General features: G+C 37.2%; 1 protein-coding gene and 2 non-coding genes across 3 annotated transcripts; all 3 read left to right on the plus strand.

Annotated features, from left to right (window-relative positions):
- Window positions 1-8996: 8996 nt before the first annotated feature.
- Window positions 8997-9103, plus strand: LOC112534178. The gene has a single exon (XR_003078483.2). It is a non-coding gene; the product is annotated as a small nucleolar RNA R71 (small nucleolar RNA).
- A 6056-nt stretch (window positions 9104-15159) lies between these two features.
- On the plus strand, window positions 15160-15947 carry LOC112534159 (extensin-like). Its single transcript, XM_048373328.1, has 2 exons — window positions 15160-15486; window positions 15549-15947. Exons 1-2 carry the CDS (start codon window positions 15160-15162, stop codon window positions 15945-15947), a joined length of 726 nt encoding a protein of 241 aa, XP_048229285.1.
- A 6494-nt stretch (window positions 15948-22441) lies between these two features.
- On the plus strand, window positions 22442-22548 carry LOC112534193. Its single transcript, XR_003078498.2, has one exon. It is a non-coding gene; the product is annotated as a small nucleolar RNA R71 (small nucleolar RNA).
- The last annotated feature ends 2750 nt before the right edge of the window (window positions 22549-25298 follow it).

Raw genomic sequence — 25298 nt, forward strand, 5'->3', positions numbered from 1 at the left:
AGTTATACAATTTGGATTGAAGGGAGCATCAAAAAATTATTAAAAGGACTAAGTGAATTTATAACAAAATTAGGCACTATAATTCCATAAAAGAAGAAGCATATCATATAATTATTTAGTATACAGGGTGAAAGAAAAGACAAATATAGAGAATGGTATAAATGTAGTGTATAGGTGTAAATCATGAAGAAAATGTTAAGGCTCAAAACTGATTGATTAATGGAAACAAAGGGTAGGCTTTTGGCCAAATGTGGTGAATCCTAAGTTACCCAAATCATTTAATGGTATTCAAAAATTCATGTAACCTCAACAAGCATTACAGAGCAAGTTCTAGAAACAAAATTAAGTACAACGCACACTCAAACAAGAAAGATCATGAGCATAATTGCAATGGATGCTTAAATTTTGATTAAAAAAAACTTACATTTGAAGTGGCTAAAATCTGTAATTGGTTCCCAAACTTATAAATTGAATCATCACATAAATGGTATAAGAGATTAGCATAATCAAAGTTCAAAGATAAAGGCTGAAAATTTGCAAAGAACTAAAGCAACACCGGTTTAACCCGGCCAAAGTGACATATTGAACACAATGAAATTGCTTTCCAAGAATAAAAATCGAGAGGGACAATCAATTACAAGTATGTGAATTAAATCATTAATTACAAAAGAACAAACTAAGTTTAAGCGGATGAAGAACATAGGTCCTAACATCCTAATAATATACAACACTAGTGATAGCAATTTTAGACACATCTAAAAGTCATAGGAAAGAGAAGAAAACATACGGTTTACCCACACCACACTTGAAGAACACATTATCCTCAATGTAAAACAAAGTGGGTACCCCGCATGGGATGTACAAATAAAGAAAGCAAAATCAATTATATCTAGGTACATGACATGTATGAGAAATAAAGTAAATCATGCAGAAAATAAAAAGAAAATCAAGAGGGACTGGCTGATCATCGGCTAAGGCTAGTGGAGTGAAAATTTGGTGGGTCCTTGGCACGAGCTGAAAATGAAAAACAAAGAAATAATAGAAACTGAAAATAAAAATTAAATAAAATATGAAAACTAAAATAAATAAAAAATGTTCCAAAACTAAATAAAAGTTGGGGTGCCTCCCAAAAGTGCTTCTTTTTGTTTCTCGAGTCATTTAGCTAAACTCGGTGATAACTCTCTACATGTGCGGGTTTGACATATCCTGCGATTGAACTGCCAAGTTATGGATCCTTAGAATGTTAGCAATCCTCTAAGCAACCCCTTTTAGGTACTTCCTTTGAGAGGGCAATGAAATTTCCCTCAGCAGTCAAGTCTGTTGGAATTCTGAGGCGGCCGTTATCCTCATCCATGTCATGAGTGGGCGTTGTGGAAGCTCTTTTAAATCAAGAACCAGCGGTTCCTCAAGTGATGGCCTCAACTTCTGCACATCTATCCTGTCAATCACAACAAACTCATCAGTATTGTTGCTTGGCTCGTTTGCTAACAGAAACTCAAGCTGCTCCAACACTTCCTCAATTGACAGCTCATGCTCATCTCCCTTTGGCAAAGTGACTTGTAAACGATTCCACTCGAGCTTCTAAAGATGCACGGGTATCCCAATTTTTAGAACTCTCTTGGTTCCTAATCCCATTTTCCAATGCGTCATACAAAGAGTTTGAGTTTAGCATTGAACCTCCTTATCATTCACTATTTGAATCATAAACTTAAACTAAATAAATATGTACAAATAAAATAAAATAAATAAACAAATAAAAATAAAAATCATAAAATAATAAAAAAGAAAAAAAATGGCTAAATTAACAAATAGCAAATTTCACTCTAGTTTTCAAACATTTTCCCCAGCAACGGTGCTAAAAACCTGATGGGTGCTACTCGTATTAGCTACAATCTAAGGCAGTATACCTATCGATGCAGTCTAGCACTAATGGCGAGTATCAAGGTAGTATTCCTCGGGAAAGTGAAAGCCTAGAGTTACTCCTTTGTTCTTTGTTATATTAACCTAAAATGAGTGATGAATACTTTCTAAACTAACTAATAGCTACAATCTAAATTCTAAGCGAGATGCAAGAGTAATTGACAACTAAAATAACTAAGGCAAGAGAGAAAATCCAAAGGGAACCTAAACTAGTTGGCAATCAAACAAAAGATAAAGGATTGTTGAATCTAATTATGCTACTTGTGGACGAATTCTTAACCGAATCCGGTTTCTCTCTCGAGATAACCGAATTCCTAAATCTAATAACCTAAAGTTGGAATCTCTTCCTAACGATTGATTCTTAAATTATCATTAAGCTTTAATCACTTCTATTAAGCTTTGTTAATTCTTAATCCCAGGCTAGTTAATTATCCTTATCTCTAGCGATTATTAACCGATTCTTGCTATTCAAAATTCCAAATGCCAAATGGACTTCTCAATCACAAAGCAATCTAAACACACAATTCCTAGCGTCTCATGAATAATGATTATCTTATTAATACTGAAAGCAAGAAGAATACAAAACAAATCCAAACAATCCAACAATATAATACTAAACCAACATAGTAAAGAAATCCCAATGGATTTAATCAATCTAGCTAATCATGTTTATTATCAAAATACACAAGAATTCAATTACAACAATGAGCAAGGTAGAAAACCCGATTACACCTTGGATGAGAGTAAACATTGATTCCTCTTGCTCAATCTTGAATCGATCCTTGTTCCTCTTACTCGATTTGAAAACCAATCGACGAACCTTGCCCAATCTTCAATCTTCGAAGGAAATCCGATTGAAACCTTGATCCAAGTCTCCTTTTCTCTTGGTTTTAGCTCAGAAAACCCTTAGAGAGAGAAATATTAGGGTTTGGGACGTTCTAACCCTAGCCTCCTCTTTTTTCCTCTCTTCGTTAGTTTAATTAATTCCCTTGTATGACATGGGCCGTGTTACTGTCGTGTTGGGGACACTGGTAGTGTTCTGGCCGTGTTACCTCTGTGGCCGTGCTCACAAAGCTTTTTTTTTTTCTGTTTGACGCATCCAACACGGTAGTGTTGGTGGCTAGTATTAATGCTCTTGCTAGTGTTGAATACAACACGGGCTGTGTTAACTTCTCTGCATGGGCATACTTAGCTCATTTCGGTAGCTTTGACGTCAATTATGCTCCAATTCTTTCCTTTATCATCCTTGACTCCTTTTGGACCTAATGCACAAAGCAGACACATAGGGTGAGTGTTGGTACCAATTCATATCCAAATATCCATAAAATCGATCTTAAAAACCCCATTTAGATGTGTGTGTATTTTACGCATCAAATAACCACTTAGCTCATTGCTTTTCCTCAAGCAATCAAAAGTAAAATAAGGAAAATAAACCACTAAGAAACAATACTTAAACCGATAGACAGGCTAGAGGCTCCTACATATATCATAACAAGCGTAAGTCAAACAAAAAAGCGAAGCAATCAATTCAAGTATCAAAACCAAGATGCCAATAATTCACAAAATACTGTCTCAACAAAATTATTCAGAACCAACTCCTCACCAGATTCACTCTAAATCACTCAAAGTGTTTAAAGGGTAGTGTTTAATCGCTCAATGCATCAACTACTGCCTTACTTACTATATGCTTGCTCTTAAATCCTACTCCTACCACTTATGGAGTCAACAACCATGTCAGAGGTCTTTATAAGGGTTGTAATGGGGATCAGGTAGGGGTAGGTAAATTTGGTAAGAGTTGAACCTATGGTGTTCTGCAATGAAATACATGACATGCACACAAGTCACAATGATCACAAGGGGTAAACAATGGACAATAGTCTAAGGTGGGAAATAGGAATCAAGTCAAAATGTTTGGCTCACTTACTTTCTTTCTTTTCATCACCTTTCCCTCTTATTCTTCTTTTTATATATTTTTCTTCTTTCTTTTTTTTTCATAAGGGAAGAACATTCACATAATAGAGTGAATTTCTTTTGGATTGAAGTAAAGTTTGCTACAAGATTCCAAAGCTATTCCCGAGATAAATTCCCAATAAAAATAACTCATGTGCAAAATCATAACCCAAAGCGAATAAAACTAAGTGGTAATGGAATATGATAAAAATGGTGAAAGAAGGGGTTATCTACAGAATCAATAAGCGAATGAAGGCTATTTGGCTAAAATGAAAAACCTAAGTGCCTCTATCATACCAAAGTGTTAAACTCTCCTTGTGGCCCTCATAAGCATTCTGAGCAAGTTCTAAAAGTAAAGATAGTAATTGGCACTCTCAACAAGAAATAAATACAAGCATATAAAGTGTATGCTTGCAATTTTAGCTCAATTTCTCCGCAGTGTGCTTTTGAGTAGGTTCCAAACAAAAATTATCAAAACAGAATTAAATAAACCAAAGCAACTTAGTGCAAAACTCAAACTAATTATCTTACACTCTTATGAAAACTCAACACTATCGGTTTTACCCGATCCACATGAACATAAGCGGAGTTCAAAATCAAGTCAACGGTAAGAGCATTGAAACAAAGTGAAAAATTTTCAAACTTTTACAAAAAATTGCACAAAGAATAAACAAATAACTAAGATGGGATAAATATCACCCACCCCACACTTAAAGGACATACGTATCGATTATCCTCAAAATATATATAAATGAAAAGGAAAAAAGAAACTATCTTACGATTATGGCTCCGGGGTGAAAAGAGGTGTATCGTGGGTATGTCGGTATTTGGTACAGTGCGTGGTGGAGGAGTGGTACGCAAATAATAAAATAAGGAATTAAAATCGAAATCAAATAAAAATTAAATAAAATATGAAAACTAAAACTAATAAAATGTTTGAAAAGGAAAGGGTAAAAAAAATAAAATAAAATAAATTAAAAATGAAAAGAAATAAAATAAAATTTGGGGTGCCTCCCAAAAGTGCTTCTTTTGATGTGATGAGTCTTCTTAGGCCGGACTCATGGTGAAAAGCAATTGGGCGTGATCAACGACCATCCATCCTTCTTCCAAGCAAATGGCTTCAAGTATCCAAGCAGAGGATAATCATCAATGTCCTCTTCCGGAGACTATCAAGCAAGCTGCCGATTATGATGGGCAAGACTACGCTCCTCGTATAATTGCACGTAGTCATGATGCTCTAGGGGCTCTTCCAATTTGAAAGCTGAAGTTTCACCAATTGGAAGGATTATTGATTGGGCAATTTCTTCAGGAACGTCAATGGTTTCCTCTAGTCCTTGTCTTGGTTCACTTGCTAGAAGAAACTCGAGCTCCTCCAAGACTTCTTCATTAGATAACTCATGCTCATCTTCCATCATCGAACGGACTTGTGGAAAATCCACCAAAATTCCTCTAACTGCAACTCAGCATCATCAACTGTGTATTCCTGTTGGTAGTCTTTCAGAAGGATCATGTTTGCCTCTTCCTTTTCTAGTTCTATCTCCATGTTCAAAGAGTCATCCTGCACATAAGCATCATTGTCAAACATAATAGATAAACCGGAAAATTCTCACACGAGCATAAGTGGCGAGCTCAAATGTTCCTCGGATTCGATGGCGTTTGACGGAGTTCCCAATTGCTCTTGACTAGTAACTTGAAGATTAAGCCTACTTGATGCTCTATGTTGTTAATCGAGGCTTGTTGATCTTCAAGTATCCTCTCTGTTTGTTGGAATTTATCATCAAGACTTGTAATGAACCTCATCATCGACTCTCCGAGCACTAACTCTTCATCTTAAGTTGAAGGTGCAAAATTAAGTGCTTGATGTAGTTCTTCGAGATACAGTGGTTACGGGCCATCAAGCTCCATCCAAAAGGTGAATGAATACTCCATTCTTGATTGTAGGTGCTTCCACATCGAGTCATTTGGCAAACTTCCGTATAATTCACTGTTCAGAGTTATAAGAACAATGAGCAACATCACTATATAATGGATAATAATTACTCAAATGTAAACCACAACAAAATTCATAAAAACTTGAGATGAAAGGATAGGAGTGGAGAGTTGATCGGTAGCCCTGCAAAACGATTCCACTCGAGCTTAAAGATGCGGGTATCCCAATTTTTAGAACTCTCTTGGTTCCTAATCCCATTTTCAATCGTCGTACAAAGAGTTTGAGTTTAGCATTGAACCTCTTTATCATTCACTATCCCAGATCATAAACTTAAACTAAATAAATATGTACAAATAAAATAAAATAAATAAACAAATAAAAATAAAAATCATAAAATAATAAAAAAGAAAAAAAAATGGCTAAATTAACAAATAGCAAATTTCACTCTAGTTTTCAAACATTTTCCCCAGCAACGGTACTAAAAACCTGATGGGTGCTACTCGTGTTAGCTACAATCTAAGGCAGTATACCTATCGATGCAGTCTAGCACTAATGGCGAGTATCTAGGTCGTATTCCTCGGGAAAGTGAAAGCCTAGAGTTACTCCTTTGTTCTTTGTTATATTAACCTAAAATGAGTGATGAATACTTTCTAAACTAACTAATAGCTACAATCTAAATTCTAAGGGAGATGCAAGAGTAATTGACAACTAAAATAACTAAGGCAAGAGAGAAAATCCAAAGGGAACCTAAACTAGTTGGCAATCAAACAAAAGATAAAGGATTGTTGAATCTAATTATGCTACTTGTGGACGAATTCTTAACCGAAACCGGTTTCTCTCTCGAGATAACCGAATTCCTAAATCTAATAACCTAAAGTTGGAATCTCTTCCTAACGATTGATTCTTAAATTAGCATTAAGCTTTAATCCACTTCTCTATTAAGCTTTGTTAATTCTTAATCCCAGGCTAGTTAATTATCCTTATCTCTAAGCGATTATTAACCGGTTTTGCTATTCAAATTCCAAATGCCAAATGGACTTCAATCACACAAAGCAATCTAAACACACAATTCCTGGCGTCATGAATAATGATTATCTTATTAATACTGAAAGCAAGAAGAATACAAAACAAATCCAAACAATCCAACAATATAATACTAAACCAACATAGTAAAGAAATCCCAATGGATTTAATCAATCTAGCTAATCATGTTTATTATCAAAATACATAAGAATTCAATTACAACAATGACCAAAGGTAGAGAAAACCCGATTACACCCTTGGATGAGAGTAAACAGCCCTAATTCCTCTTGCTCAATCTTGAATCAATCCTTGTTCCTCTTACTCGATTTGAAAACCGATCGATGAACCTTGCCCAATCTTCAATCTTCGAAGGAAATCCGATTGAACCTTGATCCAAGTCTCCTTTTCTCTTGGTTTCAGCTCAGAAAACCCTTAGAGAGAGAAATATTAGGGTTTGGGACGTTCTAACCCTAGCCTCCTCTTTTTTTCCTCTCTTCGTTCTTTTAATTAATTCCCTCATGACATGGCGGGTGTTACATCTTGAGTGTTGGGAAAGGTGGTGTTCTGGTGTTACTCTCTGTGGCCGTGCTCCCTAAAAGCTTTTTTTTTCATGTTTGACGCATCCAACACGGCCAATGTTGAATACAACACGACCGTGTTAACCTTCTGCATGGGCATACTTAGCTCATTTCGGTAGCTTTGACGTCCAATTATGCTCCAATTCTTTCCTTTATCATCCTTTGATTCCTTTTGGACCTAATGCACACAAACAGACGCATAAGGTGAGTGTTGGTACCAATTCATATCCAAATATCCATAAAATCAATCTTAAAAACCCCATTTAGATGTGTGTATTTTACGCACATCACATTACATTAATGCTAGCCCCTAAATCAGCTAAAGGATAATTAATATATAAGTTACCTATAACAAGGAATAGTAAAACTCCTTGTATCATGTCGCTTTTCCGGTAACTTATTTTAGAAAATTACCGAACATTCCTTATTTAGCGTCACGCACGCCAAGTCCTCAAACTTCCTTTCGTTGCTAAGAATCTCCTTGAAGAACTTCGCATACCTAGGCATATGCGAAATAACTTTAATAAAAGACAAGTTCATATGCAGTTGTTTAAAAATATCCAGAAATTTACCAAACTGCTGCTCGACTTACGCCTTCTTTAATCTAGCAGGGTATGGAATTTTGGGCTGGTATTCCCTTAATGGAATCTCCTTTGCCTCTTTCTTCTCTAGTTCTTTCGCCTTGGTGGCTTCAACTTCCCTGCTTGAATCTACCTGCCCATCAACATCATTGTTAAAAACAAAAAAAAGGACTAGGAACATACTTACCTGACCGCAACATGATTGCGTTCACATGCTCCCTCGGGTTGGACTCTGTAGTGCTAGGCAGAGTCCCTAGCTGCCTCTTAACCAACATCCTAGAAATCTGGCCTATTTGAGTCTCCAAATTCTGAATGGAGGCTTACTGATTCCTAAGTGCACTATCCGTCTACTCGAACCTATTGTCAGTAGAGGACACAAACTTCATCACCAACTCCTCGAGATCGGGCTTCTTCTCCTGAGGTGGAGGTAGTTGGGATGGACCAGCTTGCGATTGGGGCTGTTGCTGATGCAATCTCTAAAGGCCGGGTGGTCCCTAGGCGTTGTTATTCCTCCAACTGAAGTTAGGATGATTATGCCAACCTGGGTTGTGTTTATTGCTGTATGAATTGTTTTGCAGTTTAGGTGCATTACCCATATAGTCTACTTGTTCAAGGTCAGTACAAACAATAGAGGATGGAGAAGGAGAAGAAGTGGAAGGTGAAGCAAACATACCTCCTACATTACAGTTTGCATCATAGTGCGGGCCACTACAAAAATCGTAGCTTATTTGTGCTACATGAACCGGCATCTAGAGTTGGTCTATTTTCTTGGTCAGAAGCTCCACCTGAGCTGCCAAGGCTGTTGTGGAATCTAGCTGGTTAACCACTCCTTGCTTGACTGGCCGACTCCTAGAGGATTGCCACTAGTAGTTGTTCATGGCCATCTCCTCTATCAGATTTTGTGGCTGCTCTAGCATCTTATTGTTTAGGGCCCCACCTGCTGCATCATCTACCATATGCCTGGTACCGAGGTTCAAATCACTATAGAACATTTGAACCTGCATCCATACTGGTAATCCGTGATGCGGGCAACATCGAAGCAAATCCTTGTACCTCTCCTAAGTATCATACATACTCTCGTCATTGAACTGCACAAAAAAAGATATGTCATTTCTCAATTTCGCATTTTTAGTAGGAGAAAAGTACTTATATAAAAAAATTTCAGCCAAAGAACTCCATGTTGTAATAGTGTTGGCTGGGAAGATTGCAACCATCTCTTCGCTCGGTCCCTCAAAGAAAAAGGAAACAGCCTCAACCGAATGGCATCATAAGTCGTTCCATTTATCTTGAAGGTATCACAGATCTCCAAGAAGTTGCTATGTGAGCGTTTAGGTCCTCGCTCGGCAGTCCCCCAAATTGGACATTATTCTTGACCATTTGTATCACGTTCGGCTTATCTCAAAGTTGTTGGCTGCCATAGGTGGTCGCACTATACTCGTTTGTGTCCCTACAAGAAAGGGCCTAGCAAACTCATACATTGTCCTATTTTCATCTGCAGCCTAGTTATTGTTGTATCCCATCTCTGCCGGTCTATTCGCAGGGCTTCAATCTCTATCCGCGCTTCCTCTTCTTCTTGCATACGCTTCCTTAAAAGACGGAGGGATCGCTCTGGTTCAGCAAGAGGGTCTACAGTGGTAGGATTAGAGCTCCTTGTTATAAACTACCTGAAATTAAAAGGCAGCAATCAAAGAACATAGAAATGAATAGACGAATAAGGAAAAGAAAAATCAAAAGACAGAAAACAAAAATGGCTAGAGTAACACAAAAACAAATTCACTCTAGTTCACACAAAAATCCCCGGCAACGGCGCCAAATACTTGATGGGCTATTTATGTAGCTACAATCTAAGGCAGTGAACCTGTCGATGCAGACTAGCACTAATAGCGAGTATCAAGGTTATTTTCTCGGGAAAGGGTGAGCCTAGAACTACTCCAACGTCTTATTTTATCTAACCTTAAATAATAGTGACGAAGTTACTATTCTATGTCTAGATGCAAGCTAAATGTCAAGCAATCTGCAAAGGTTTAGTGAAACAAACAAGGAAAGAAAGCAAACCTAAGGGGACCTAAGCTAGTTGGATTTTAGTGAAGGTAGAAATTAGATTGATTACCAATTGTAATTACTCGTGAGTGGATTGTAAATTGAATTCGAGTTCCCTCTCGAGAACATCAAATTCCTAAACTTAAGAACCTAAACGACAGAATCTCTTCCTAACGATCGATTTTAGATTAGCCTTAAGATTAATCCACTGCTATTAAGAGTTGTTAATTCTTAATCCGGCTAGTTAATTACCTATATCTCTAAGTGATCATTAACTAGTTCTTGCTATTCAAATTTCCAACTACTAAATGGATTATGCCTTTGGACTAAAGAACACCGGAACACTTTATCAGAGAGCAGCCACTACTTTGTTGTTAGAGTATAACCTAAAGACAAAGAGTTGTTAGATGATCTGTGTTAATTTCACATTACAATTGATGGCATACAATTATACTAAAGGCATTGTTCGACTCTAATGATATGGGTAGTCAGGTGTCATTAAGGAATAATCTAAACCGTTAAAGATGAACACTATAGAATGTAAACACAAATATAAGAGAAATTATAAAGTGAGTTTATAATGATAAGGTTCTCATTAAATACGTTCATTAACTTTGTTCATAGTCGATGTTTGGTCAAGAATTAGATATTAATTGTTGGATATTGATCAAACGCTCGAGACTACCATAATGTGTTATCACTTACTTTTGAAGTAGGCAATCTATCTCATAAGGTTGAAGAATAAAGATTCTGATATAAGCATATGGGTGCTTGTTACAAGAATAAGTTCATTCAACATGACCCTACTAAGTAGTCCTTATGGAATTTACCCCAAGTGTCTATGGATAATATTCTTATGACAATCATGTAATCCTTAGACTTGAGATAACAATATATTATCTTATATAAGGATTCTTATACTTTGATACTATATTATGTTCTCCTATCCATGGAGTGCTCAAGGGATAGTCATTGTGTATACTAAGAGTCATATGAAGATAATAAGTTATCAATGAAGAATTCATTATCTAAAATAATATGTCATGAGACATTATCAAAGTGCATCAATCATCTTTGAAGATTCAAGAATCAATAAAGCAAGAAGCACTCCTTGGAATAGGCACAAATTTTGAACGGGTTGTCGAAGCCCTTCAAAATAAATTACTGATTTTCCTAAACTAACTTGCAGAAATAGTGAAACCAGGTCGAATCCCAAGGGAACCAATGTGAATAGCTTCTCAAAGTTAAATAATAAAAATGGGGAGGTTTGAATGTTTGAACCAAAATTATAAATAAACAAAAAATAATAAAGGTTGAATATTCAAGTAAATAAAAATCAATCTTACCAAACTTCCAATTCAAGAGTGCAAATTCCATCCAATTGTAATTCTGATCATAGGCTTAAATATCAATTTTTCTATTCAAGTACTTAGTCTATTTATTCCTAATATAATTGACTCAAACCCAGCATCCAAATCAAAACTTACCATTAGTCAACTGGGCACGATAGCGTTCCATATCAACTCAATGATAGCATTAAGAATAATGAGAATGTCTAAACCAATATTAATTAATCGAGATAGCTGCAATTGAATTAATCTTGTTCCTTTATTTCCCTAGAGTCTATCATGCAAGCTATGTAATTCGAAAAGGCCGCAATCACACACACATGAGTCAGTTCCTTGCTACTTATGTTAATCATTCATGACAATTACAGATCACATACTCAAGGTTAGTAATAGAAAAATCAATATGAAATTGAGTCATCAGTTCAATCAATATCAAAAATTCATAAACAATAAAAACAAGAAATAAAGAATACTTGAATTAAAGAAGAATTCTGTTGAGCACAAAGCCTTACAAAATCACAATTGAAATTTATTCACTCTTGAATCAAAAACTAAAAGCTTAGCCACACATGGTGGAGTAAAAATTCACAAGAGTTGTAGAAGAAGAAAAATAATAAAAATATCAAAGCTCTCAATCATTCCCTCTTTGTAGAACTAGCCTCCTTATATAGGAAGTCAAACCTAAACCCTAATAAGATAATCCTTATCTAAAAGGAAACAAACTTCCTATATAATCTTACTCCTATAAGGAAGGATAAGATAAAGGATAATCTAAACAAATAAAATCCTAAATAGTATGGGAGTCAACTTTCCTTAGCTAGCACTTCCAAAAATAAAGGAAATAACATAAAAGTGGGTCCACCATGAATTTAACTAAAAATTTGAAATTCTCTTCAACAGATTCTAGCAGCTCACAGATTGTTGGGCGTGGTCACGTCCTATTGAAAATGACCTTCTGCATAAATTTTCCCTCTTCCTCCAAAAGACTTGGTTTTGACAAATGATGCTTTAAAACATTTCTTTAGGCTGAATTTCACTCAATCCTTGATATTTCACCACCTAGATCAGAACAAACATAATTTCCACAATTAAGCACAATATCCAATCAAAATATAAGGGTATTAAACACAATAAGTATAACTATTTATAATCTATCAGCGGCACGCATCCTTTATAAGCCTTCTCCATCTTTTGCTTGTTTTGTGTGTTATGACTATCTAAATGAATGAGATCCTTGGTGGGAATTAAAAAAAAATTAAATTGCTTTTATCGCACCTTTCCATATGTTTTAATTTCAATTCCCAACACTTGTTTTATGACATGATGCACAAGGAGGTAGAGGTGTATGTGGATGACATGATGGTAAAGTCTGAAACAAGGGAAGGGCACTTTTAGGCTCTCAATAAGTTTTTAGGATGAGTGGCAATGTATAAGCTGTGACTCAACTTGAAGAAGAGTGTCTTCGAAGTAACATCAAGGAAGCTGTTAGGGCATATAGTCTGTCTACGAGGCATAGAGATCGATTTGGACAAGGTCAAGGCTATTCAATAGATCCCAGCGTCGAAGACGAAGAAAGAAGTCAGAGGTTTTCTAGAACATTTGCAATATATTAGCAGATTTATTTCCAAGCTCACAATGGTTTGTGATCCTATCTTTAATCTTTTGAAGAAGCATCAACCCGTTGTGCCCAAATTTCTAGGTGATAGGCACTAACACTATTGATTGTCTGGAATTTTCTTGGTTGCCTTTTGCTTCCGAAAGGAAAAAATTTGTGATTTGCACTTCGAGTTGTGACTTGGTAAATTACCCACTTTCGGGTGCTGAACTAGTATAAGCTTTACTTTCTTTCATAATTTCTGCTTCGGGATGTAATTCGATTTTTTTTATCCTACGGGGACTAAATTAGTAATTTTCAACTAAGGGCCAAAATAAAATTTATCAGTTAGGGACCAAAATGACCGTTTTCCTTTTTTATATCTATCCTTTTCTCTTTATTCTGTCATTTCACTTATTTTCCTTCTAACTCCTTCTACTATCTTTCTTTGATTTCTCTCTCGATTATTAACTAAATCTATCCAATTTTTTCTTGAAATAGCGAGTTCTTCTTCTAAATCAGCAAGCTGCACCCCCAGCTGCACCAAATCGGGAGTTCTCGCCACCGATTTGTATCAAAATGACTTAGGGTTGGTGAAAAGGGAAAAAATCCTCCTTTTGGCCAAATTGAGCACACATTAGGTTTTTTTGACCGTTGATGAGGTATCTTTTTCTTGCTATTCTTGTGTATCTGTCATTTATACACTTAAACAACACATAAAATGTCAAAAATTATGCAAAATCGAAGAACAATCGGGTTGCCTTAGATGAACAACTGATTAGCACTAGGTGAAATGACCTCTTGTGCACCGATTTCCTTAAAAACTTGAAGGAAATAGCATTCGTACATATTTTTGACTTCAATGCATGTATATGTGTACTTAAACCTGCTTTTGTATGTTTCAAACTAATACTGTATCGACCCGATTCGCCGCAGTTTCTACGGAGCTAATGAGTGGTTCAATGAGCTTCATTAGATACTCCTTCATTTTATCAAAGGCTTTCTAATAGTGTTCATCTCATACAATAGGTTGGTGTTGTTAGATGTATGTCCTAAAAGCCAATTGGACTTTTTACTTTTTGGTTCATACATTGTGATATTATTATGTAATGAATATTTTTTTATTTATGGTAGTTGTCTTTCATTCATTTTGTAGTAATATAATTATTAAATGAGTCCAATAATATTTATTAAAGACTCAATTCTTAAGAGTTGAGAATATGAACGACAAATGATCTTTAGAATATTATATAATAGTTCTTGGTCGTAGGATTAAATATTAGACGTCTTTAATCTAGAAGACCAACATAATGTGTTTGACCCTATGATTAGTATGAGATACTAATATATATAGAGAATGATGAGTCTCATGCCATTTAGTATGAGTTACTAAGTTAATTATAATGGGTCACTTGTGAAATAAGTGGACTGAACATGACTTGCAGAAATAATAAATCACATGGATAATTTACTTAAGCCATTGATTTATTATTAAGTTGTGATGGTGTAACTAATCCTTAGATTTGAGATGACAAAGTCGTCTCATGAATATGTGATTGGAATTTGCTTATGCTATAGGTATTTGTTAATGATAAGAATGGGTACTTGCAGATAGTGGCTCCAGTTACATATGCATGGAGGCAGGTATTCATCAACAAGGAATCCATTACCTTGAGTAAACAAGGAAAATGTCCTATGTGATATGGCAACATCTTGACTAGGAAATCCTTGGCCGAGCTAATTATGATTAATGGAAAAAAGGGTTTTCGTATTAATCATATTTAGTTGAGATGTATTATGGATTTGGTCATGGAATCAAGTTAGTGGATTTATCTATTCCATGATCCTCACTTGATCGGGATATTGTTCAGTAGAAGGATTAATTACATGGTAATCATAAATAATGGGTTCATGGATGATCAATGCCTTTATTATTAATTAGGTAGTTATAATATGTTGCTAGACATCATTTATAATTTATGGAAGCAATTGAAGGACAATTATTTAATTATTCCCTTAATTGATTAAATTGGTTTGATTAATATTAAAGAATTTAATATTAAATTCCTATTACTAATTAATAATGAACCTAAAAAGTCACACACGTTAAGATCGACTCAAGCAAAGCGAAGGACTTGACTTATATCTTGGGTAGGAATACTAGCATCTTCAGAACTTAAAGTCCGCATTGATAATGTTAAATATATATTGTGGGTCTTTTCCTCCACCACCATACAAATACAAATCACCACCTCCTCCTCCTCCAGTGTACTCTCCACCTCCACCACCTTATAAGTATAAGTCTCCACCGCTACCACCTCCAGTTTACAAGTACAAATCCCCTCCACCTCCTCCACCAGTTTATTCTCCACCACCTCACAAGAAGCCTTACAAGTACCAGTCTCCACCACCTCCTCCACCAGTTTATAAATACAAGTCTCCTCCACCCCCTCCACCAGTGTATTCTCCACCACCACCTAAGAAACCCTACAAGTACAAGTCTCCACCACCTCCTACTCCAGTTTACAAGTATAAGTCACCCCACCTCCTCCTCCAGTTGTATTCCCACCACCACCTAAGAAGCCTTACAAGTACAAGTCTCCACCACCTCCTACTCCAGTTTACAAGTATAAGTCTCCTCCACCACCCAAGAAACCCTACAAGTACAAGTCCCCCACCACCTCCTCCACCCGGTTTACAAGTACAAATCTCCCCCACCAGTCCTATTCTCCTCCACCACCCCCATACAAATACAAGTCTCCTCCACCACCCCCTCCAGTATACAAATATAAGTCTCCACCTCCACCACCACCAGTGCACAAGTATCCACCTCCATCACCACCAAAGAAGCCATATAAGTACAAGTCTCTACCACCACCTCCTCCAGTTTACAAGTACAAGTCTCCACCACCACCCCCGGTCCACAAGCCGCCACCACCCCACTACATATATGCATCTCCTCCTCCCCCCCACCACTACTAGACTATGGATTCCATAGTTTGAAGGTATAATTCGTCACACTACATGATATCCATGCAATTTTTATTTCTACATATAATGACCATCTTATATAAAATGGGCCGATCACCAAATGACAGAAATCCAATGTATGATTGCAGGAAAAGGAATGTCAGAATAAAGAAAGGGATAGTATAGCAGGAACCCTACAGTGGTACAAATTAGATTGATTACCAACTGTGATTACCCGTGAGTGGATTCTAAATTGAATTCGAGTTCCCTCTCGAGCACACCGAATTCCTAAACCTAAGAACCTAAATGACGGAATCTCTTCCTAACGATCGATTTTAGGTTAGCCTTAAGATTAATCTACTGCTATTAAGAGTTGTTAATTCTTAATCCGGGTAGTTAATTACCCTTATCTCTAAGTGATCATTAACCAGTTCTTACTATTCGAATTTCCAACTACTAAATGAATTTCTCAATTACAGAAAGCAATTTGAACAACACAATTCACAATGTTTCATGAATAATGCAATATCTTATTAATACTGAAAGCAATAAGAATACAAGCATTGATAATCAAAATCTTATAAATATTAAATGCAATCCAATAACCAAAGGAACCCCAATAGGTCCAATACCTCTAGCTACTAATGCTAACGAATAACACAAAATAAAGAACAAATGCATAAGACAAAATTGGAAACATGCACACCCTTCTCTTTCAAATCAGATGAACAGTCCTAAGTCCCCAAATTTGAATAATGAACGTCAAATTGCCTTTTGAATGCCTCAAAATACACTCTTGATCTTCAATGTGATGCTTGAACCATTGAAATCCGCCCTTCAATATGCGAAATGGTCTCCCAAACTTGAATATCGAAGTTTGAAAAGAGGTGGCTCATGCTCGTATATGAGATCTAAAGTTAGAAAATTGAACTCCCACAAAAGAAGTCAAATTTTCCTATATAAATGTCTTAGCACAGGCGTGGTCAAGCCCATGTTGGTCAGCACAGGCGGAGTCAAGGTCGTGCTGGACCTCCGAGTCCTAAAATTCATCCTTTGCTCCCTAACCGTGCCCTCACCGATGCTGAGCCACCAAGGGCCGTGATGCAGATCGTGGTGGCCTCGAAAATCGTATCAAAAGGCTCTATTTAAGGATCAGAGGTCAATGGTTCAGCACGGCCAGAGTCCAGATCAACCTTAAAATGTTAGCCTTTGTTCAATTTTGATGGATTTTGGTCCGTATTCGCACGTATCGCCCTCAAATACTGATAATGTCCATCAATGATATCTTGAAACATGAAAGGAACCAAAACATAGGTGATTTTGGCATAAAACAAGATAACAATGCACAAAAATAGAATTGGGCATATAAACATGTGTAATATAATGCACATCAGCAATTAAGTTTAATAATTAAGCAAGTGCTCTAACTACAACCAAACATGCAAGCAACTAATAAAAATGTAAAGCCAAATATGGGAATGCCTCCTAAAAGCACTTCTTTTTGGTCGAGTCTTTTAGCTAGACTCAACACCATAATACTCTTGATGGAAAAGCACCATGTTCACTCGCTCCTCAACTTCTAATGAGTTCTCATGATAATGCTTCAGCCTATGCCTATTAACCTTGAAGTCTCTCTTCTACGAATGATATAGCTCCATTATGCCATATGAAAAGACTTGCTTGACTATGAACAGTCCTGACCTTCGGCTCTTCAGCTTACCTGGAAACAAATGAAGACGTGAGTTATATAAAAGAACCCTGTCTCCAACTTTGAACTCTTTCGAGCCTTTCAATCATTGATCATGCCACTTCTTCGTCCTAGCCTTGTAAATTAGGGAGTTGTCATAAGCTTGCTAACGCCACTCCTCTAACTCATTCAGCTGCCATTCTCTTTCTTTGCTTGTAGAATCAACATTAAAGTTGCATGATTTCAAAGCCCAAAGGGTCCTGTGTTCCAATTCAAGAGGCAAATGACATGTCTTACCATAAACTAGCCTATATGGTGTAAAACCAATAGAAGTCCTATAGGCTGTTCTAAAAGCCCATAATGCATCATCTAACTTGGCAGCCCAATCCTTCCTACTAGTCCCCACGGTTTTCTCTAGAATGTGTTTCAAACCCCTATTAGTTACCTCCACTTGCCCACTAGTTTGTGGGTGATAGAGTGTAGAGAACCGGTGTGTGACCCCAGAGCGTTTAAGTACTTTCTCTAATTGGGTATTACAAAAATGGGTCCCTCTATCACTAATCAAAGCTTTAGGTGATAGAGTGTAGAGAACCTAGCAACGACCCTAGCATCATCAGTGGGAAAAGCTTGCACCTCTGGCCACTTAGAAAAGTACTCAACAGCCACAAGTATGTACTTATTTCTATAAGAAGAAGGAAACGGTCCCATGAAGTTGATGCCCCAAACATCAAAAATCTCAATAACTCGTATACTAGTATGGGGCATCTCATCACGGGAAGAGATGTTACCTGACCGCTGACATGCATCACAAACCTGGACAAAGGCTCTCGCATCCTGAAAGATCGTAGGCCAGCAGAATCCTGCATCTAGCACCTTTCTAGTAGTATCATTGGCCGCCTGATGGCCTCCAGTTGGTCCCTCATGGCAATGCTTAAGGATTTTGAGAGTTTCCTCCCCATATACACATCACATAATCACTTGATCTGCACAAACACGAAATATAAAGAGGTCTTTCCAAATGTAGTATTTCAAGTCAGCAAAGAATTTCTTCTTTTGTTGATATATCATACCCTTTGGTAGGACCTTTGCAACCAAATAATTCGCATAATCAGAAAACCAAGGAGAATCGGTGTATACCTGCAATGAACACAAATGCTCATCAGGGAAACTATCATCAATGGCTCTCTCATCAAGTGTCGCCAAACTCGAATTCTCCAACCTCGATAAGTGATCTGCTGCCAAGTTTTCAGCACCCTTTTTATCCTTAATCTCTATATAAAACTCCTACAAGAGTAAAATCCATCTAATCAGTCTCGATTTAACATTATGCTTTCCGAACAAGTACCTCGAGATAGTATTATTATAGTTTTTCTTTAAAGGTGTATAACTTGTTAATTACTTGAGTTTCATTCTTTATATGTTGAATAAGGTTGAGTTGTGAACTTTAGCATGGATTTTGAGGGGTGATTGTTGCTTGTGCATGTATTGAGTTATTAATTGCTTGAGGACAAGCAAAAGCTTAAATGTAGGGTGATTTGATGTGCATCATTTTATACATATTTATATGCTCAATTGTTTATATTTTTATGCATAATTATCTTGTTTTATGCCAGAATCACCTGTGTTTTGGTTCCTTTCACGTTTTAGGTCATTATCGAGGGACATTATCAATAATCAAGGGAAATACGCGCAATTATGGACCAGAATCCATCAAATTGAGCAAGGATTAGTATTCTAAGGTTGAGCACGTCCTGGACTCTGGTTGTGCTGAACCAACAAATAGTTGCCCTTTGAGAGTGCCATTTTGGCACGGTTTTCGAAGCCACCACGGCCCGTGGTGGCTCAGCACCGGCTAAGGCACGGCTAGAAAGAAGTCATGAGTTGTGGTACGCGGAGGTCCAGCACGACCTGGACTCCACCCGTGCTAATCAGCATGGGCTTGACCACAGCCGTGCTGAGAGATTTATATAGGCAAATACGATTTATTGAATTAGGGTTCGATTTTCTAACTTGATTTCACATATACAAGCATAAGCCATCTTTTTCCAGACTTCAATACTCGACCTTAGAAGGACATTTCATCTATCGAAGGAAGGATTACATTGGTTTTAACATCATATTGAAGATCAAAAGGAGATTTGGGAGCATTCAAGAGGCAAATTAGGGTTTATCATTCTGAATTGGGAATTTAGGATTTTTCATCCAACTTGAAGAAGAAGGGTGCACATGCCTTCAATTTACTTTTCTGAATTTGTTCTTTACTTTGTGTTGCTTATTAGTATGAGTAACTAAATTTTTCAAACCCATTGGGGTTCCTATGTTGTTGGATTGAATCTAATGCTTATGAGATTTTGGTTATCAATGCTTGTCTCTTCTTGCTTTCATTATTAATGAGAAATCACATTATTCATGAGACATTGTGAGTTGTGGTATTTAGATTGCTTTATGTAATTGAGAAATTCATTTAGTAATTGAAAATTTGAATAGCAAGAACTGGTTAATGATCACTTAGAGATAAAGATAATTGACTAGTCGGACTAAGAAGTAACAAAGCTTAACAGACGTGGGTTAAAGCTTAATGCTAATTTAATAATTGGTCGTTAGGAAGAGATTCCAACTTTAGGTTATTAGGTTTAGGAATTCGGTTATCTTGAGAGAGAGATCGAATTCAATTAAGAATTCATCCACGGGTAATTACAATTGGTAATCAATATAATCTCTATCTTCACTAAAATCCAACTAGCTTAGGTCCCATTGGGTTTGCTTTTTCCTTCGATTTTTTTCCTAAATCCTTTCAGATTATTTGACACTTAGTTAACCGCTTGTTTATATTTAATCATAGCATAATAACTTCATCGATTTTGTTAAGGTTAGATAACATAAGACGCTGCAGTAGTTCTAGGATCACCCTTTCTCGAGAATACGACCTTGATACTCACCATTAGTGCTAGTCTGCATCGATAGGTTCACTACCTTAGATTTTAGCTACACAAATAGTCTATCAACGGGTCAGTAGAACGGCTAGGTTCACTAACCAACAAACAAGTGAGTTGCTCCAGCACTTGCTCGTTGGCAACTCCTTCTCATCTCCCTGCGATGCAACCTATAAAAGATCATCAAGCAAAATATCCTGCATATGAGACTCAACAACATCATCCAAGACATCCATAGAAAATACAGTATCATCATGGTCTAAAGAATGTCTCATTGAAGTCGCTAAGTCAAAGGTGATAGTTTCATTATCTACCCTAAGTTGGAGCTTCCTATCACAAACATCTATAACAGACCTTGATGTAGCAGGGAAAGGTCTACCTAAGATCAGTGGCACAATACTCTCACCCTCCATATCCATGATAATGAAATCAATAGGAAATATAAACTTGTCTACCTTAACAAGCACATCCTCAACTACACCCCTAGGAATCTTAATGGTCCTATTTGTTAACTGAATGCTCATCCTAGTGGGTTTAGGCTCACTCAAACCAAGTCTATCAAACAAGCTAGTGGGCATCAAGTTAATACTAGCTCCTAAGTCAGCTAAAGCACCACTAATAGCTAATTCACCAATAATACAAGGTATAATGAAACTCCCTAGATCACGCCTCTTAACAGGCAGCATATTTTACAGAATGGCAGAGCACTCCTCGTTCAAGGTCACCAATCCCAAGTCCTCCAGCTTCCTCTTGTTGCTCAATATCTCCTTCAAGATTTTGCATACTTAGGCATCTGCAAAATAGCATCAACAAAAGGAAGGTTAATGCACAGTTGTTTAAAAATGTCTAGAAACTTACCAAACTACTGGTCAACCTTTTCCTGCTTTAGTCGAGCAGTGTATGGGATAGGTGGCTGGTACTCTCTCATAGGACTCTTCTTCTTATCCTCAGCTCTTACAGGCTCTATCTCCTCAGGCTGTAGCTCCTTCTTGGCTGGCTCATCCTGCACAATAACATCATCATTATCAGCTACAGGTAAAGAACTAGATAACTACTTACCTTATCACAAGGTGATAGCCTTGAAGTGCTCCCTCAGGTTAGACTTTACAATGTTGGGGAGCATCCCTGACCGTCTCTCAGCCAACATCTTAGAAATCTAGCCTATCTAGTTCTCCAAATTCTGAATGGAGGCCTACTAATTCCTAAGTGCATTGTCCATCTGCTGGAACCTATTGTCAGTAGAGGACACAAATTTCATCACCAACTCCTCGAGATTGGGCTTCTTTTCTTGAGGTGGAGGTAGTTGGGATGGACCAGCCTACTGCTTGGGCTGTTGCTGATGCAATCTCTGAAAACCTGGTGGTCCCTTTGTGTTATTATTCCACCAACTGAAGTTGGGATGACTGCGCCAACCTGGGTTGTATGTGTTACTGTAGGGATTGTTCTGCTGTCTAGGTGCATTACCCATATAGTCAACCTGTTCAAGGTCAGCAGAAACGATAGAGGATGGAGAAGGAGAAGAAGTGGAAGGTGAAGCAAACATACCTCCCGCATTACAGTTTGCACCGTAGAGTGAGCCACCACAGAATTCGCAGCCAATCTGTGCTGCATGAACCGACATTTGGAGTTGTTCTATTTTCTTAGCCAAGAGCTCCACTTGAGCTGTCAAGGCTGCTGTAGAATCTAACTGGTTAACCACTCCTTGCTTAACTAGCCGACTCCTAGAGGATTGCCACTGGTAGTTGTTCATGGCCATCCCCTCTATCAGATTTTGTGTCTGCTCCGGCGTCTTACTGTTTAGGGCCCCACCTGCTGCATCATCTACCATCTATCTAGTAGCAATGTTCAAACTGCTATAGAAAGTCTGAACCTCCATCCATACTGGTAATCTGTGGTGCGGGCAACATCGAAGCAAGTCCTTCTACCTTTCCCAGGCATCATACATGCTCTCGTCATCAAACTGCACAAAAGAAGATATGTCATTTCTCAATTTAGCAGTTTTAGTAGGAGGAAAGTACTTATATAAGAACTTCTCAGCCAAAGAACTCCATGTTGTAATAGTGTTGGCTGGGAGTGACTGTAACCATCTCTTCGCTCAGTCCCTCAAAGAAAGTGGAAACAGCCTCAACCGAATGGCATCATCAGTCATTCCATTTATCTTGAAGGTATCTGATATGCTATTTTTGTAGCTAAAATCTAAGGCAGTGAACCTATCGATGCAGACTAGCACAAATGGTGCATATCAAGGTCGTATTCTCGGAAAAGGGTGATCCTAGAACTACTGCAGTGTCTTATGTTATCTAACCTTAAAAAAATCGATGAAGTTATTATGCTATGATTAAATATAAACAAGCAATTAACTAAGTGTCAGATAGTCTGAAAAGATTTAGGAAAACAATTGAAGAAAAAAGCAAACCCATGGAGACCTAAGCTAGTTGGGTTTCAGTGAAGATAGAGATTATATTGATTACCAATTACAATTACCCGTGGATGAATTCTTAACTGAATTCGATTTCCCTCTCGAGATAACCAAATTCCTAAACCTAATAACCTAAAGTTGGAATCTCTTCCTAACGATCGATTATTTAATTAGCATTAAGCTTTAACCCGCCTCTATTAAGCTTTGTTAATTCTTAATCCTGCTAGTCAATGACCCTTATCTCTAAGTGATCATTAACCAGTTCTTGCTATTCAAATTTCCAATTACTAAATAAATTTCTCAATTACATAAAGTAATCTAAATACCACAACTCACAACGTCTCATGAATAATGTGATTTCTCATTAATAAAGAAAGTAAGAAGAGACAAGCATTGATAATCAAAATCTCATAAGCATTAGAATCAATTCAACAACATAGGAACCCCAATGGGTTTGACAAATTTAGTTACTCATACTAATAAGCAACACAAAGTAAAGAACAAATTCAGAAAATTAAATTGACGGCATGTACACCCTTCTTCTTCAAGTTGGATGAAAAACCCTAAATTCCCAATTCAGAATGATGAACCCTAATTTGCTTCTTCAATGCCCCAAATCTCCTCTTGATCTTCAATTTGATGTTCAAACCAATGTAATCCTTCCTTTAATGGATGAAATGGTCTTCTAAGGTCGAGTATTGAAGTTTGGGAAAACATGACTTATGCTTGAATATGTGAAATCAAGTTAGAAAATCGAACCACCTACAAAAGAACTCAATTTTGCCTATATAAATGTTTCAGTATAACTGTGCTCAAGCTGGCTGTCAAGACTACGTGCCCAAGCTCAGGCTTGTCGACGGCCAGACTCAAGCCTGTGCTGGATCTCCGAGTCCCAAAAAATTAGCCTCTTCTCCCTCGCCAGTGCTGAGCCACCACAGGCCGTGATGGAGGCCGGGTGGCCTTGGAAAAACCAAAATAACTAGTTATAGTAAGCATATAAAAACTAAATAAACCTTTTTATACATATACTTGTAAAGCAAAATTACTTTCCTAAGTTCGATTTTTTGAAAGATACATGCCGAAAGGTCACTTTTGAGGGTCAAATGTCAATGGTTCAGCACGGCTAGAGTCCAAGCCATGCTCAACCTTGAAATGCAAGGCTTTGCTCAATTTTGATGGATTCTGGTTCGTATTCGCACGTACCTCCCATAAATACTGATAATGTCCATTGATGATCACCTGAAACATGAAAGAAACTAAAGCACAGGTGATTCTGGCGTAAAACAAGATAACTATGCACAAAAATGGAAGTAATTGAGCATAAAAACATATAAAACAATGCACATCAGTATCACAGATTTTCAAGAAATTGGCTATGTGAGTGTTTGGGTCCTCGTTCGACAGTCCCCCAAACTATACACTATTTTGGACCATTTTTATCACGTTCGGCTTTATCTCAAAGTTATTAGCTGCCACAGGTGGTCACACTATACTCGTCTGTGTCCCCACAAGAGAAGGTCTAGCAAACTCGTACATTGTCTTGTTTTCATCCGCAGCCTGGTTGTTGTTGTTCTCTCCCATCTCTACTATTCTATTCACAAGGGCTTCAATCTATATCTGCACCTCCTCTTCTTCTTGTATCCGCTTCCTCAAAAGATCAAGAGATCACTCTGGTTCAGCAAAAGGGTGTACAGGAGTAGGATTAGAGCTCCAGGTCATAAACTACTTGAAATTAAGAGGCAGCAACCAAAAAACACAAAAATGAATAAAATAAATAAATAATCAAAAGACAGAAAATAAGAATGGCTAGAGTAATACAAACACAAATTCACTCTAGTTCACATAAAGAGTCCTTGGCGACGGCACCAAAAACTTGATAAGCTATTTATTCAGCTACAATCTAAGGGAGTGAACCTATTGATGCTGACTAGCACTAATGGCGAGTATCAAGGTCGTATTCTCGGGAAAAGGTAAGCCTACAACTATTCCAGCGTCTTATTTTATCTAACCTTAACTAATAGTGAAGAAGTTACTAATCTATGACTAGGTGCAAGCTAAATTATTAACTAAATGCCAAGCAATCTGCAAAGGTCTAATGAAACAATCGAAAGCAAACCCAAGGGGGATCTAAGCTAGTTGGATTTTAACAAAGGTAGAAATTAGATTGATTGCTAATTGTGATAACCCGTGAGCGGATTCTAAATGAATTTGAGTTCCCTCTCGAGCACAACAAATTCCTAAACCTAAAAAACTAAACGATGGAATCTCTTCCTAACGATTGATTTTAGGTTAGCCTTAAGATTAACCCACTGCTATTAAGAGTT

Source organism: Ricinus communis, chromosome 1, assembly GCF_019578655.1.
Source record: "Ricinus communis isolate WT05 ecotype wild-type chromosome 1, ASM1957865v1, whole genome shotgun sequence".
In the NCBI taxonomy this organism is placed as follows: domain Eukaryota; kingdom Viridiplantae; phylum Streptophyta; class Magnoliopsida; order Malpighiales; family Euphorbiaceae; genus Ricinus; species Ricinus communis.

What these genes read in the sequence shown, in the direction of transcription:
- LOC112534159 (XM_048373328.1), top strand. Translation starts at nt 15,160, where the DNA reads ATGTTAAATATATATTGTGGGTCTTTTCCTCCACCACCATACAAATAC. An exon ending in CTCCACCACCTCCTACTCCA is followed by an intron (nt 15,487 to 15,548) that starts GTTTACAAGTAT and finishes CCACCTAAGAAG; the next exon opens with CCTTACAAGTACAAGTCTCC.